Source organism: Phyllobates terribilis, unplaced genomic scaffold (genome assembly GCF_046119375.1).
Source record: "Phyllobates terribilis strain yellow unplaced genomic scaffold, ASM4611937v1 Scaffold_1__5_contigs__length_1240528914, whole genome shotgun sequence".
NCBI lineage: Eukaryota > Metazoa > Chordata > Amphibia > Anura > Dendrobatidae > Phyllobates > Phyllobates terribilis.
The window spans coordinates 168,370,146-168,383,140 of record NW_027362761.1 but is presented as its reverse complement, the minus strand read 5'-3'; the positions used below and the strand labels follow the sequence as shown (position 1 = coordinate 168,383,140).

Sequence of the window (12,995 nt, the reverse complement as noted above, 5' to 3'; positions counted from 1 at the left end):
GTGCAGCTAAAAATTATTAGTAATTTCAAAGCTGGTGGAGCTTGGTATAGATGGCCTAATACAATAAGTACCACACACTGCTACTAAGCCCAAAATTATTTTCCGGGCTAGATGCAGCTAAAAATTATTATTAATTTCAAAGCTGGTGGAGCTTGGTATAGATGGCCTAATACAATGATTACCACACACTGCTACTAAGCCCAAAATTATTTTCCAGGCTAGATGCAGCTAAAAATTATTATTAGTTTCAAAGCTGGTGGAGCTTGGTATAGATGGCCTAATACAATGAGTACCACACACTGCTACTAAGCGCAAAATTATTTTCCAGGCTAGATGCAGCTAAAAATTATTATTAATTTCAAAGCTAGTGGAGCTTGGTATAGATGGCCTAATACAATGAGTACGACACACTGCTACTGATCCCAAAATTATTTTCCGGGCTAGATGCGGCTAAAAATTATTATTAATTTCAAAGCTGGTGGAGCTTGGTATAGATGGCCTAATAGATTGAGTACCACACACTGCTAAATGCCCAAAAGGTTTTACTTGGCTAGGTGCAGTAAAAAATTTGGATTACATACACAGGTGGTGTAGCTTGCAACACAGATAGGCTACTCCACTGACTAACACACACTGCAAGAGGCCCAAAAGGATTTGCTTAGCTAGATTTAGCCAAATGCTGTGAAAAACACTTGCACAGCACTAAAACAGACCTGCCTGGCAAAAAGTGATAGGAACTGATGTAACCTAACCCTCAAAAGGGCTGGAATTAGAACTAGTCACTACTCCCAACCTATCTGTCGATTTAAGAGCACAGACCTGCCTGCTAAAAGTGCTAGGAACTGCTGTAACCTAGCCCTCAAAAGGGCTGCAGTTACAAACTAGTCCCTACTCCCTAAACCTTTCAGTCTATTTAAGAGAAAATTCGCTTGCAATTCAGTTACACAATATAATGCTAACAGCAGCAGCAGTGCCATCTAACACTCAGCTGCAGCAGTGAGAAAATGGTGGCGACAGGGAAAATGGCTGGGTCTTATAGGGCAAGGACATGTGACATACACAGCCAATGAGACATGCCCTTGCGTGTGTGAAAAAAACACTTCGCGCATTATTTCTGCAGAGATCCATCCCATGCCCCTCCCCCCGCCCCGCTGTACACTCAAACTGTGTATTAACATTGATTATCAGCATTACTGTGAAAAAATCCAGTTACGATTTGGGTGCACGAACAATTATCGAACATAACCTGGAACAGCCGGAATTTTTTCAAATCGTTCGGGTTCATCGAACGGCTCGAACACCGCCAAAAACAGCTCGAATTTGAGATTGGCGAACAGTTCGATTCGAACACCGCTCATCTCTAGTCACGAACAATCCCAAAAACCCCATATAAAAGTACCTCCCTTTTGCACTGACCGCCCTGGGTCATGGACCGGGCCAACAACCGTGATATCCACCAGCGAACAGAGGCACGGCTGCCGAGTACCCCATGACCCTGGGGGCACGTCAACTCCCTCATACATGGCTCATGTTTAAGTGATAAATTTACTGTAGCACAGATTCATCTCAGCTGAAAGTCTAGACCCTTAGATCAGGAATTGAATAGACATTTATAAAACATTTCATAACTTTCTCAAATTCTTATGAAAAAATATTCCCCACAAACTGCATTGAATTACTGTACCCAATTTATTATATATTTTAGGAGTCGGAGTCAGTCCATTTTAGACCGACTCCACCAAAATAGGCTCCGATTCCACAGCCCTTGTTAGTTGCCTTAGGATACTTGAAGCTGCAATTGTCCCATCGCTTATGCTATACATAGCAGTGCTTTAGCCAGCGCCAGAGGCCAGTGTTCACAGGATGATCGTAATGACGGGCACTGGGGTTATCAGCAGACCCCCAACTGTCATGACAACCCATCGACGCCCTGCGATTACTTCGGGTTTTAACTGGTTAACAGACATAGGCGGAGCACTGCTCCATTTTCAGCTGTTAAAAGCACATAATGGCTGATTAAATTAGCCGTCACATGCATGGAAAGATGCGGGCTCAACATGTGAGCCCGCATCAAATGCAGGGACACGACATGACATAAATATAGGCCTTATGTCTTGAAGAGGTTAAATGGAACCTGTCAGATTCCTTAACTTCCATAAACTGCCACCATGACTCTACTGCATCCCATTTCTTCATTTTGATAAGCTCCGCCTTAAACCTTTAGCGATTTCTCTATAATTGTAAAATGACGTATTAATCCGCGCATGTGCTATGAAAATCTGCGAGGACTAGTCCAGTGAGGCATTCATTTCATCTCATTTGGACCAATGTTAGGCTTCGATCTCATGATGAGCTCTTGGTGCATTTTTGATGCTGTGTGTTTTTGCTGCATCAAAAATGCAGCATCTTACAGTTCCAGCAAAGTGGATTGCATTTATAGAAATCTCATGCCCCCTGTGCTTCTTTTTAACGCTGCATAAACTCACCTTCGATGCAATTTTCAAATCCACAGTATGTTAATTTCCCCATAGACTTGCATTAGATGCGGAAAATCTGCAGCAAAAAATGCACATGCGTCAAAAACTCATGTAATCCACATCTAAGTATACCAATAAAGTTTTGTCAAAGCAAATAACCAGGAAATATCAAAAACAAAGCAGCTTTATTTAAAGAATGTCACACCAAACAGAGACAAAAAAAGCAGTGTCAAAAACACAATAAAATGCACGTTAAAAAAAACACGCAAGAAAACGCAATGAAAAAATGCAAGTAATCTATTTTAAATAATAGTTTCAGAAATTCTTCAACATCAAAAATGCACCAAAAGTTCATTGTGGCCTTAGTTTTTGGGGCCATGCATATGTCCAATTTTTTCTTCGGACCAAGTCTTTCCTAGGACTGTCGTAGGAAAAAAAATCATGGCATATACTATTTGAATCCATAAATCATATTGCACTCGGCCATGCAAGTGTATTTGTGTGTGGAGCTCATCGGACAGCACTCTGATGATTATGTACTATCTAGTGGGGACTGTTTTTAACTAGGTTTATTTCATATGTGTCACTTTTCTTTTATGACCTATCCTGTTATTTCACCTCTGTATTTCATTATGAAATAGCTATATACCGTATTTTTCGGACTATAAGACGCACCGGACCATAAGACGCACCTAGGTTTTAGAGAAGGAAAATAAAAAAATAAAAATGTAAGCAAAAAATGTGGTCATGATGCACTTTTAAGGGGGAGGGGGTCTTCTGCTGACACTGGTATAGGGGTAATGTCCCCCAGTTCTGATAATATCCCCCATCCTGGTATATATGCCGCCCTCCTTCCTTTTATATGTGATCCCCATCCCCATCCTGGTATGCCTGGCATCCCTCCATCCTGGTATGCATGGCACCCCTCATACCTATCCTGGTATGCATGGCACCCCTAATCCATGTCCTGGTATGCATGGCACCCCTCATTCCCAATCCTGGTATGCATGGCACCTATCATCCCTGTCCTGGTATGCATGGCACCCCTCATCCCTGTCCTGGTATGCATGGCACCCCTCATCCCTGTACTGGTATGCATTGCACCCCTAGTCCCTGTCCTGGTATGCATGGCACCCCTAATCCCTGTCCTGGTATGCATGGCACCCCTCATCCCTGTCCTGGTATGCACGGCACCCATAATCCCTATCCTGGTATGCATGGCACCCCTCATCCCTGTCCTGGTATGCATGGCACCCCTCATCCCTGTCCTGGGATGCTTGGCACCCCTAATCCCTGTCCTGGTATGCATGGCACCCCTCATCCCTGTCCTGGTATGCATGGCACCCCTAATCCCTGTCCTGGTATGCATGGCACCCCTAATCCCTGTCCTGGTATGCATGGCACCCCTAATCCTCATCAGACTGCACATTAAAAAAAAATAAACACTCATACTCACCTCTCTTCTCTCCTCCAGCGCTGCGTCCTGTCTGCCTGCACTGATCTCTCCAAGTGAGCCGCGCATGACGTCACTGCCATGCGCGGCTCACATAGAGAGATCGGCTGCCGGAAGTCACTGCTCCCCATGCCGGGACTGTGTGCGTGGGGAGCAGTGACTTCACACTCCTTCAGAGCCGGCACACAGCGGAGCTGCGCTGCGGCTGCTGCTGGCTATCTCCTGTGCCCGCTCATTAAAGGGCATGAATATTCACCCCCTCCCCACGTCCATAGACGTGGAGAGAGGTTGAATATTAATGTCCTTTAACGGCAGGCACAGTAGATAGCCGGCAGCAGCAGCCGCAGCGCGGCTACACTGTATACCGCTATTAAGGAGCAAGAATATTCAGTGCTCCCCACGCCTCATGGGCCTGGGGAGCATGGAATATTAATTTTATTTAGCAGCGGGGACAGTGTAGGCTGCAGCAGGCAGCTGCTGCCTCCTGTGCCCTGCTCCTCCACCGATACCGCTCCCCCCACACCCCACATAAATATACACCCATTATACACCCATATACAACATTCGGACTATAAGACGCACCCCCCATTTTCCTCCAAAATTTTGGAGGAAAAAAGTGCGTCTTATGGTCTGAAAAATCCGGTAAACAGACATGGACTGTATATCCAAAAATCATACATTGATCTAATGCCTACTTGGCAGTGGGCTTCATAAATTCTGATTAGAATGTTAGGCCACGGCCCCACTATCAGTATTCGGTCAGTATTTTTTCCGGAGTCAGTAGTGGGAGCCAAAACCTGGTGAGGAGCAATCAGAGAAAAGGTATAATCCAAAAAAGTGCACCTATCTGCATTTATCACACACTCCTGAGAAAAAATACTGACCAAATACTGATAGTGGGGCCGTAGCCTTACACTAAGGACCTCATGTTCAGTTTTATAAATTAATGCCTGGAGAAATTAGATCCAATGTATGATGTTTGGATGTGCGGTCCATGTCTTTTTCTACAGTCATAGCATATTTCATTATGACCTACAGCCTGAGAACCTGCGCTGTCACTAAACTCTAGGTATTTTCTCACTTCATTTTATTAATTTTGTCTCCAGGTAGCTTTAAGGAGGCAGCAGGCACAAGAAGAGGAATTAGGAATAAGCCATCCAATCCCTCTACCAAGTGCAGCAGAGTTGCTTGTAAAACAGGAGCATGGCAGCAACAATTCCTGCCCACTGCTGGAAAATAATTGCCCTCAGGTAACAAATGGATCTACTGAGCTAGCATTGACCAGCATATCAGGTAAGCACATGTCAAGGAGGAAACTAGGCTAGAATCACACGTACAAAGGGCTTTAGGCCTCATTCACTTGTTTGGATTGTGTGTCATCCTTATGTCACCTATGTGTCCATTTTTACTATCAGTGTAAAATCAATGTTTTTCACGCATGGATAAAAAAAATAAATAAATTACAGTTTCTCCTATACTTTACAATGTTAAATATGGACAACACATGAATGGTGCACGAATGCCATCTTTGTGCTGTATGTGTTTTTCACGGACCCATAGACCTGTATTTGCCCTTTTCATCCATGCTGCCAGAAAAAAATGGACGTCTTTGTGAGCTGTGTAAAGACACATGGTCCATGAAAACACAGGCATGTTAATAGCACCATAGGTTATAAAGGGTTCGTGTTGTATCCGTGAAAAAAACGGATGCAACACTTACGTACAACAGGGGCGTGGGAATGAGGCCTTAGGCTATGGTCCCACTATAAGTATTCGCTCAGTATTTTTTCTCAGGAGTGGGAGCCAAAACCATAAGTGAGTGATAAATGCAGAATTTGTGCACTTGCTTCTATTATACCTTACGATATATCTTCTAATATACCTATACGATGTCGAGGGGGCGCCATACGGAGGGCAGAGGGAGCCCCCTCCCTGAGTTCTAAATGCTGCGATTGATATCGATCGCACAATTTAGGGGGTTAAACTACCAGCAGTGAGTGCCAGTTGTCAGCAGAACACCCGGCGGCAGTCGCACAATATCGCCAGGATGTATCCATATGTCCAAGGTCGGGAAGTACTTCTGGACATATGGATACATCTAAGGTTGTGAAGGGGTTAAAGCGTAACCGTTGTTTTAATTTTTATTTGATAGAGATGACTCGCCCAGGGAGATATGGGGGGAAACTCGGTACCCGGGCCTTTACCTTCTTTGTAGGATGTCACAGCAGTCGGCTCCCAGGCCCGTCCTCTGGGGTCATTCTTTAAAAGGGGTTTGTTAACAGTTTTGTCTTGTGACGCCACCTGTGGCTCCTTGTAATGGGTACCAGTGCTGCTGCAGACCTCCGGGGGTGATGGGATGGCAGCTGAGATGTTTCTGCTCCCCACAGGCGGAGCGGGCCCCCGGGGCAGGTTTGATGGAAGGAATGCAGGTGAGAGGTGGCCAGGTCAGGGGGAATGATGGACATGCACACAGGGTATTCACTTCAGTACCTTTAGTGGTGTAACGGCAGGTATGGTCCAGGGTACTTAGTAGGAAGGGTGCACTTCTGGACTCTCCCCAGTGAGCGGGTATAAGGCCTCCTGATCCATTTCTTCCTCTCCCTAAAGCTTCTGGCCAGCCTGGAACTTGACCTAGCTTCTATGCTGTTTCACTCTCTCACCTGTCAGCTTGGTAGTAGGACTTTTCTCTGGCAACCACTATCCCTGGACGCTGGGGCCTTCGTGGTTCCTAGTCCTGTAAATGATGATAGCTTCAGGTGTACCAGGGGTCTGGAAGCCTCCTGGTATGCTGGTTGTCCCTGCTGGGTGTAGAGGACCCTGTAGGTGTGGACCCGGTGTCCTGGGGTGAGCTTGTGGAAGTGAGGTTCAAAGGACCCCAACCCTTTGCTTATCCCTTGCCAAATTAACTTATTCAAGTGTATACGTGAAGCTTTGATATCAGACAGACAGAGTCAGATACTGAATTTCTCTTGAAGAGAAATGGCGCAGGAAAGATGTGTTTATTATTCTAGCATAACATATATATGTTCAGTATGGAGGAAAGTCCCAATAGGGTGTCGCCCTGAGGCAATTGAGCAATCACAGTGGTCTCTGGCCCATGATATAGATAAGTCTCATTATGTTGTCCTATGGGGTTAAGTGTTTCCTCCCCAGATATTCTCCTCATTTGTCAGGATATTCTCTTGGGAGGTGTCATGTTTTATAACCAGTTCCAACTAATCCTTTCAGGATATTTATATAGTGCCACACGAGTACAGATATCTTATATATATATATATATATATATATATATATATATATATATATAAATATATCACAGTTTTCATAATATATATTAAAGTGAGGGTATATATGACTAAATGATATCCAATATAACAGATATATGCAAAACAAGGTTCATAACATATAACAGAATATAAATATAGATATTTAGTATACATCAGAGTTTCATATAATGTTTTTTAGTAGATTTTAGAATCTTATCTTTAATAGTCGCCCCTAAAAACATTTTTGAAACCCTTCATCAGACCCCCTCTCTGCTTAGCACTTGTAGAAATACATAGCAAAAATTTCACACAAAAGAATCTAGAGGTTACATTTAATAATATAAATTCTAGATATAACTAAATGAATACTGCTTTCACAGCTCCCTTCTCCTTTGGCAGTGGGTGAATGCTCCAGCCGAAGTGCAAACACACAGACTTGCCCACGTACTTCTCCGCCCCTAGTGGGAGGAGCCAGCCGAAGCCGGATTCCCCAGACAAGCCTGTCCGCTACACTGCCGGTTGGACACGAACACACACAAACCACGGCAAACAAGGGAACTATACAGCTGCCACAATCAAGTGTTAAGGCCCCTTCACACATAACGAGATCGCCAGCGAAATCGCTACTGCGCGACGGGGCCTTTAGACTTATTACTTAAGACTTGACTGTTTAATCTGGATTGTTGTCAAAGATTCTTAAATCCAGTTATTAGTTTCTTCATCAGTCATTACCATTATAGGATCCACAGTTTTTATATTAATTTCCGTATACAAGGAACAACACAACATGCCATCATCGCTAGTATAATCATTATTACAAGAATTGCCATCCCCACCTGAACTAACCATTTCTGCCAGCCACTCATCCATGAGAAATACTGGTCCCATGGATCCTTGATCCCTGAATTTTCTTTAAATTCTTCTGATAAACTAGTAAGTTTCTTTAGAGCAATTATTACTTTGCCTGTAGGGCCAACATTATCTGGAATATAGGTACAACAAGAGTCCCCGAACATCTTACATACGCCCCCTTCTTCTGAGTAATTGCTACCTGGGACTCGGGATTCTGAACACTCACAAAAACAATGCAGGAAAGGATATACAGTCTCATGGCTGTGCTGGTGCTGGGGTCTTCTTGCAATGTGAAGCGTGGATCCAAGTGGCCTTCCCTTCGACTTTGACTGATGTAGGTGTCACCAAAATCACTTGGAATGGGCCCTCGTATCTGGGAGGACTTCCGGACGTGCTTCTTAGCGACCACCCAGTCTCCAGGTTTGATTGAGTGAGTATGCTCGTCACTGTCAGGATCTGGGATAGAAGACAAAACTGCAGCATGTGTTATTGCAAGTTCTTTGGACAATTGTATTACATAGTTAACAATGGTATCACTACCTGCAACCATCTCTTGGGGGAAATACCCTCCCAACCTTGGGGCTCATCCAAACAAAATCTCATAGGGAGTCAGTTTGTGTTGGCCTGTCGGGGTGTTTCTGATTGAGTATAGGGCAATGGGAAGACCGTCTGGCCAGGGAATTTGTGTCTCCTGATTAATCTTCAACAATTTGGACTTTAAAGTACCATTCAGTCTCTCAACCTTCCCAATACTTTTGGGATTGTAAAGCGTATTAAGGCCTAAGCTAGTTCCTACCATACTCCACAGATCCCTGTAGAGTTGGGCCGTGAATGCTGGTCCCTGGTCACTTTCTACTGCTTCTGGTACCCCAAACCTACACACAACCTCTGTCATCAGTTTCTTAGCTAGCTGTGGTGCGGGCTGTCATGTTAGTGACTGGGTAGGCCTCAGGCCAGCCTGAAAACATATCCACTATTACCAGAACATATTCATATTTCCCTACTTTGGGCATCTGAATATGGTCAACTTGGATTCTCTGAAATGGGTATAGTGGTTTTGCCAGATGTTTTGGTGGAGTCTTCTCTGTTTTTCCTGGATTGCAAGTTGCACAGATCAAGCAGGCCTTTGTGTATTGCAGAATGGGTGTTGATATTCCAGGTGCCAAGTATAATTTGTTTATCTTTTGGAACATCTGATCTTTTCCCAAGTGTGTGGCTCCATGAGCCCATGAGATTGCCGCTGGATATAATGTTCGTGGAAGGCTTACTCTTGGACCTAACATCCATAGGCCATACTTGACCTGCTTGGCTCCCGACTTTTTCCACTCTTCTTTTCCTTCTGCTCCAGCTTCTGCCTGATGTTTGTATAGAAAGGTCCATGGTGGTGTTATATGTTCATTCTTATTCTGATCTTGGATTTGTCTCTGACTTCTTGTCATAGCTATTGTTTGGGCTGGGATTTGTTGTTCCTGCCGTGCCACTTCTGCTTTCTCTTTCCCTGGGCACCACTGAAGGGCCGCGTCCTTGGCTGCTTCATCCTCATAATGATTACCCAGGGCTTCTTTTGTATCCAAGCGTCTGTGTGCTCGGACTTTGATTACAGCTACTTCATTATGTTGTCCTATGGGGTTAAGTGTTTCCTCCCCAGATATTCTCCTCATTCGTCAGGATATTCTCTTGGGAGGTGTCATATTGAATCCTTTGTCTCGTCTCCTTCTTGTAAATAATTTGAAAGTTCACTTTTATGACCAGTTCCAACTAATCCTTTCAGGATATTTATATAGTGCCACACGAGTACAGATATCTGATATATATATATATCAAGGTTTTCATAATATATATTAAAGTGAGGGTATATATGACTAAATGATATCCAATATAACAGATATATGCAAAACAAGATTCATGACATATAACAGAATATAAATATAGATATTTAGTATACATCAGAGTTTCATATAATGTTTTTTCGTAGAATTTAGAATATTATCTTTAACAAGCTTTAGATTCTCCTCTGCCCCCTTGACTCCTCTCTCCTCTCTCCTTGCCTCGGCCACACTCGGGGCCCTCAGCTCAGCAGCAGATGTGCTGTTTCTTCACTGGTCTCAGTGCCAGCACACTCTCTGACTCTCTGACTGACTGACCCTGCCTAACTCCACTCTCCAGTATATATATCCCTAACAGGGCTCCCTCCGCTGGTATGAGGTGGAAGGGTGGAGGTGTATGTTTGGAGTGAGGGCCTCTTGTGGAGAAGTCCGTCTATGCACCCTTTTGGGTCATGTGGTACCTGTAGTAGCAGGGTGCCACATTCCCCCCTAGTACAACTCAGTACTCCTGGACTGAAGCATTTTAAACAGGTAACAAGTAACAATAATAACTACAATAACAATGTTATAGTAAGTCCCGTCACCAGGTGTCCATCTCACTGGTGAAGATGTAACATGAGCAGTATGAGGGACCCGTTTGAAAACCCTCAACGTAGGCCCTGGGCGTGGCTACAGGGCATAAGTGATCCAGGTGTTGGACCACGTCTTCGGCCACGCGAAACGGGTTTTTGTTCAGTGGTCTTTTTAATATAAAACAAATAAGGGGCACTTTAATAAGTGCAACTATGTACAATGGTCAGTTTTTGGCTGCTCACAGTCCTCAGCCTACAAGTCTTTATACCCTTATGGGTAACTAAATGAACACATATTTTCCAGTTCACACGCAAATAACAGTAGGCAATACCCAACTGGGTAACTATTTACACTGTAGGCATTTTGTATTTATTTCCTATACCTGGCAGGGATTTGGCCTAGTGTTCTGCGTGTGGACCTTCGTAGCACTGGGGTGATACTGGTGTCTGTGCATGCACTCTCTGTTAACCTATCAGATCTACGTGCGGGTAGGTTATAGAACTGCCTCAATCTCTCTATAGGACTGGCAAGTGCACTGTTTACTGGGCTTTTAGGCTCTGCTTCAACTGGTGATCTTCCTCTTACTGGGGACTCTTCCTGTTCCTGAGCAGGTTCTTCTAGGGCGCTCACAGGTTCTTCTTGTGGTGGAGGCTCTTCTGGTGGTTGACAGAAGTGTATCACTGGTATGATAACTGCTCCATCAAGTTCAGGCCAGTCCGCAGGGAAGTCTCCTAAAACTGTATGAACTACATCTTCCTTGGGTTTTTCCGGTCTTATAAGAGGTACTTCTTCCTCCTATGTCTTCAGTAGACCTGGGCACAATTTCAAGTGGCCTCTTGAGACTGTTGTGGTTGTCTTACCTCCATCCTTGCTGATCAGGCTGGTTTTAGTGTTGTCAAATCTGGAATTTAACCCGGTGTAGGGCTCTTTTTCCCACTAGTCATCGAGCTTTTGACCTCTTAATTTCTGCTTTAGCACTATTTCTCCGGGTGCCAAGGGTTCTGCTGGTGCATGCTTGTTATACTGGTTTTCTTGTCTTTCTCTCATCTTGTTTAGACTGTCTTCGACACAGGCCTGTACTTTCCTGTGCTGCTCTTGCCGACTTGTGTCCCTGTCTTCAGTGGACGTATCTGCAGCTGGTTCTACCACTCCGAGCTCCGGGTCCATGGGCAAGTTTCCAGGTCTTGCTCTCATGAGGCTAAAGGGCCCACAATTAGTAGAACTCATTGGTATGTGATTGTCAGGCAAAATGTATTTTTGTCCTAGTTAAAAATGAGAGATGTCTTAAATCTCCATCCCCTGCTCATTTGGAAGTGGCTACATAGAACTACTCTTGCTCCCCCTCAACCATGGAATTTTTACAACCGCCATAAAACATCAGCAAGCATACTGGTATACCCAGGATTTTCCCTCCAAAATCCTATTGTCTTATTGTACAAACTTTTAATGTCGATTATAAATATGCACATGACTGTCACAAACACAGGGACCACATTTTTGAGATGTTCACCTTTTTCCAAATGTGATGGTGTGGTTTTCGTGGCTGGAAGACCACCAGGAACCTGGGAAATGGGTTCTGAGCTTCTGAGCATCATAGATATATCATATTTGATATCCATCTTCATGAATATTGGTGACGGCAAACATGATGTCTTCATCTTGGATGTGGGACACCCCCATACCAAGATATGAAATCTGAAGGATTTTTATGTCTTATGCAGCTGGGTGGGTTCACAAAACCGAGCTCCCATGTGAGGTAAACAGCATGGGTGTCTCCTACAGTTTTGGCCCCTTACTAAAAACCAGAACGGGCATTTTACTTCATTCTTACCCGGGACGTCAGATGCATGCACTCATCGCTGCATGGAAGAATCATATTTAATTTCCGGGGAGCCGTCCCCCCACAGAATCTGAGACCATCACCTCGTGGCGCAGGTTTTGCTATTACTTATCCCTTTTATTTTAATAACTGTTTTATGCACATATGTAAATTGTCTCTTTTATAATATCTTGTATATCTTTTGTAAACACTGCCCACTTTCGGGAGCAAATCATTATTATTTACCAGCTTCGTTCTTCTTGTCCTATGTCGAGCAAACACGTTCCTCACCCGCTTATTCACGTTACCTAACAGGTACCCAATCCACCTGTTAAGCAATCGGTGGTGGCAGTATACCAGTATTTATGTGATATTGTGGTTTGAGGGTGACTGGACGGAGGTATATATACGTTCCTGGAAGGAACTGGTGGTATATATGTGTCCTGTCACATCACGTGCCACAATAGTCGACATAAATGAGAGCAGCTGTGCCCTGGTGCTTATCCTCGGTCAATACCGTGTTTGACCAGCAGGATAAGGGGGCGCCAGAGGGCTGCAAGGTCTGACCAAGTGTGTTTTTATGACAGTGATTATACAGGTCCACTAGGTCAGGTAGCTTTTCTAGCCACTGGTTCCTCTCTTCCAAAGGTAGGGTTTTTAACAGGACTATAACGATGTTATTCATTTTCTCGCACATACCGTTGGTTTATGGGTGATATGGTATAGTCC

The 12,995-nt window shown here is 44.1% G+C and overlaps 1 protein-coding gene across 1 annotated transcript in view; it reads left to right on the top strand.

Annotated features, from left to right (window-relative positions):
• LOC141166145 (doublesex- and mab-3-related transcription factor 1-like) overlaps positions 1-12,995 on the top strand; it is a 531,682-nt gene that overhangs the window by 75,204 nt on the left and 443,483 nt on the right. The window contains exon 2 of the mRNA XM_073652547.1: positions 5,037-5,223. Coding sequence (XP_073508648.1) covers positions 5,037-5,223 — 187 coding nt within the window. The remainder of the gene's footprint in view (positions 1-5,036; positions 5,224-12,995) is intronic.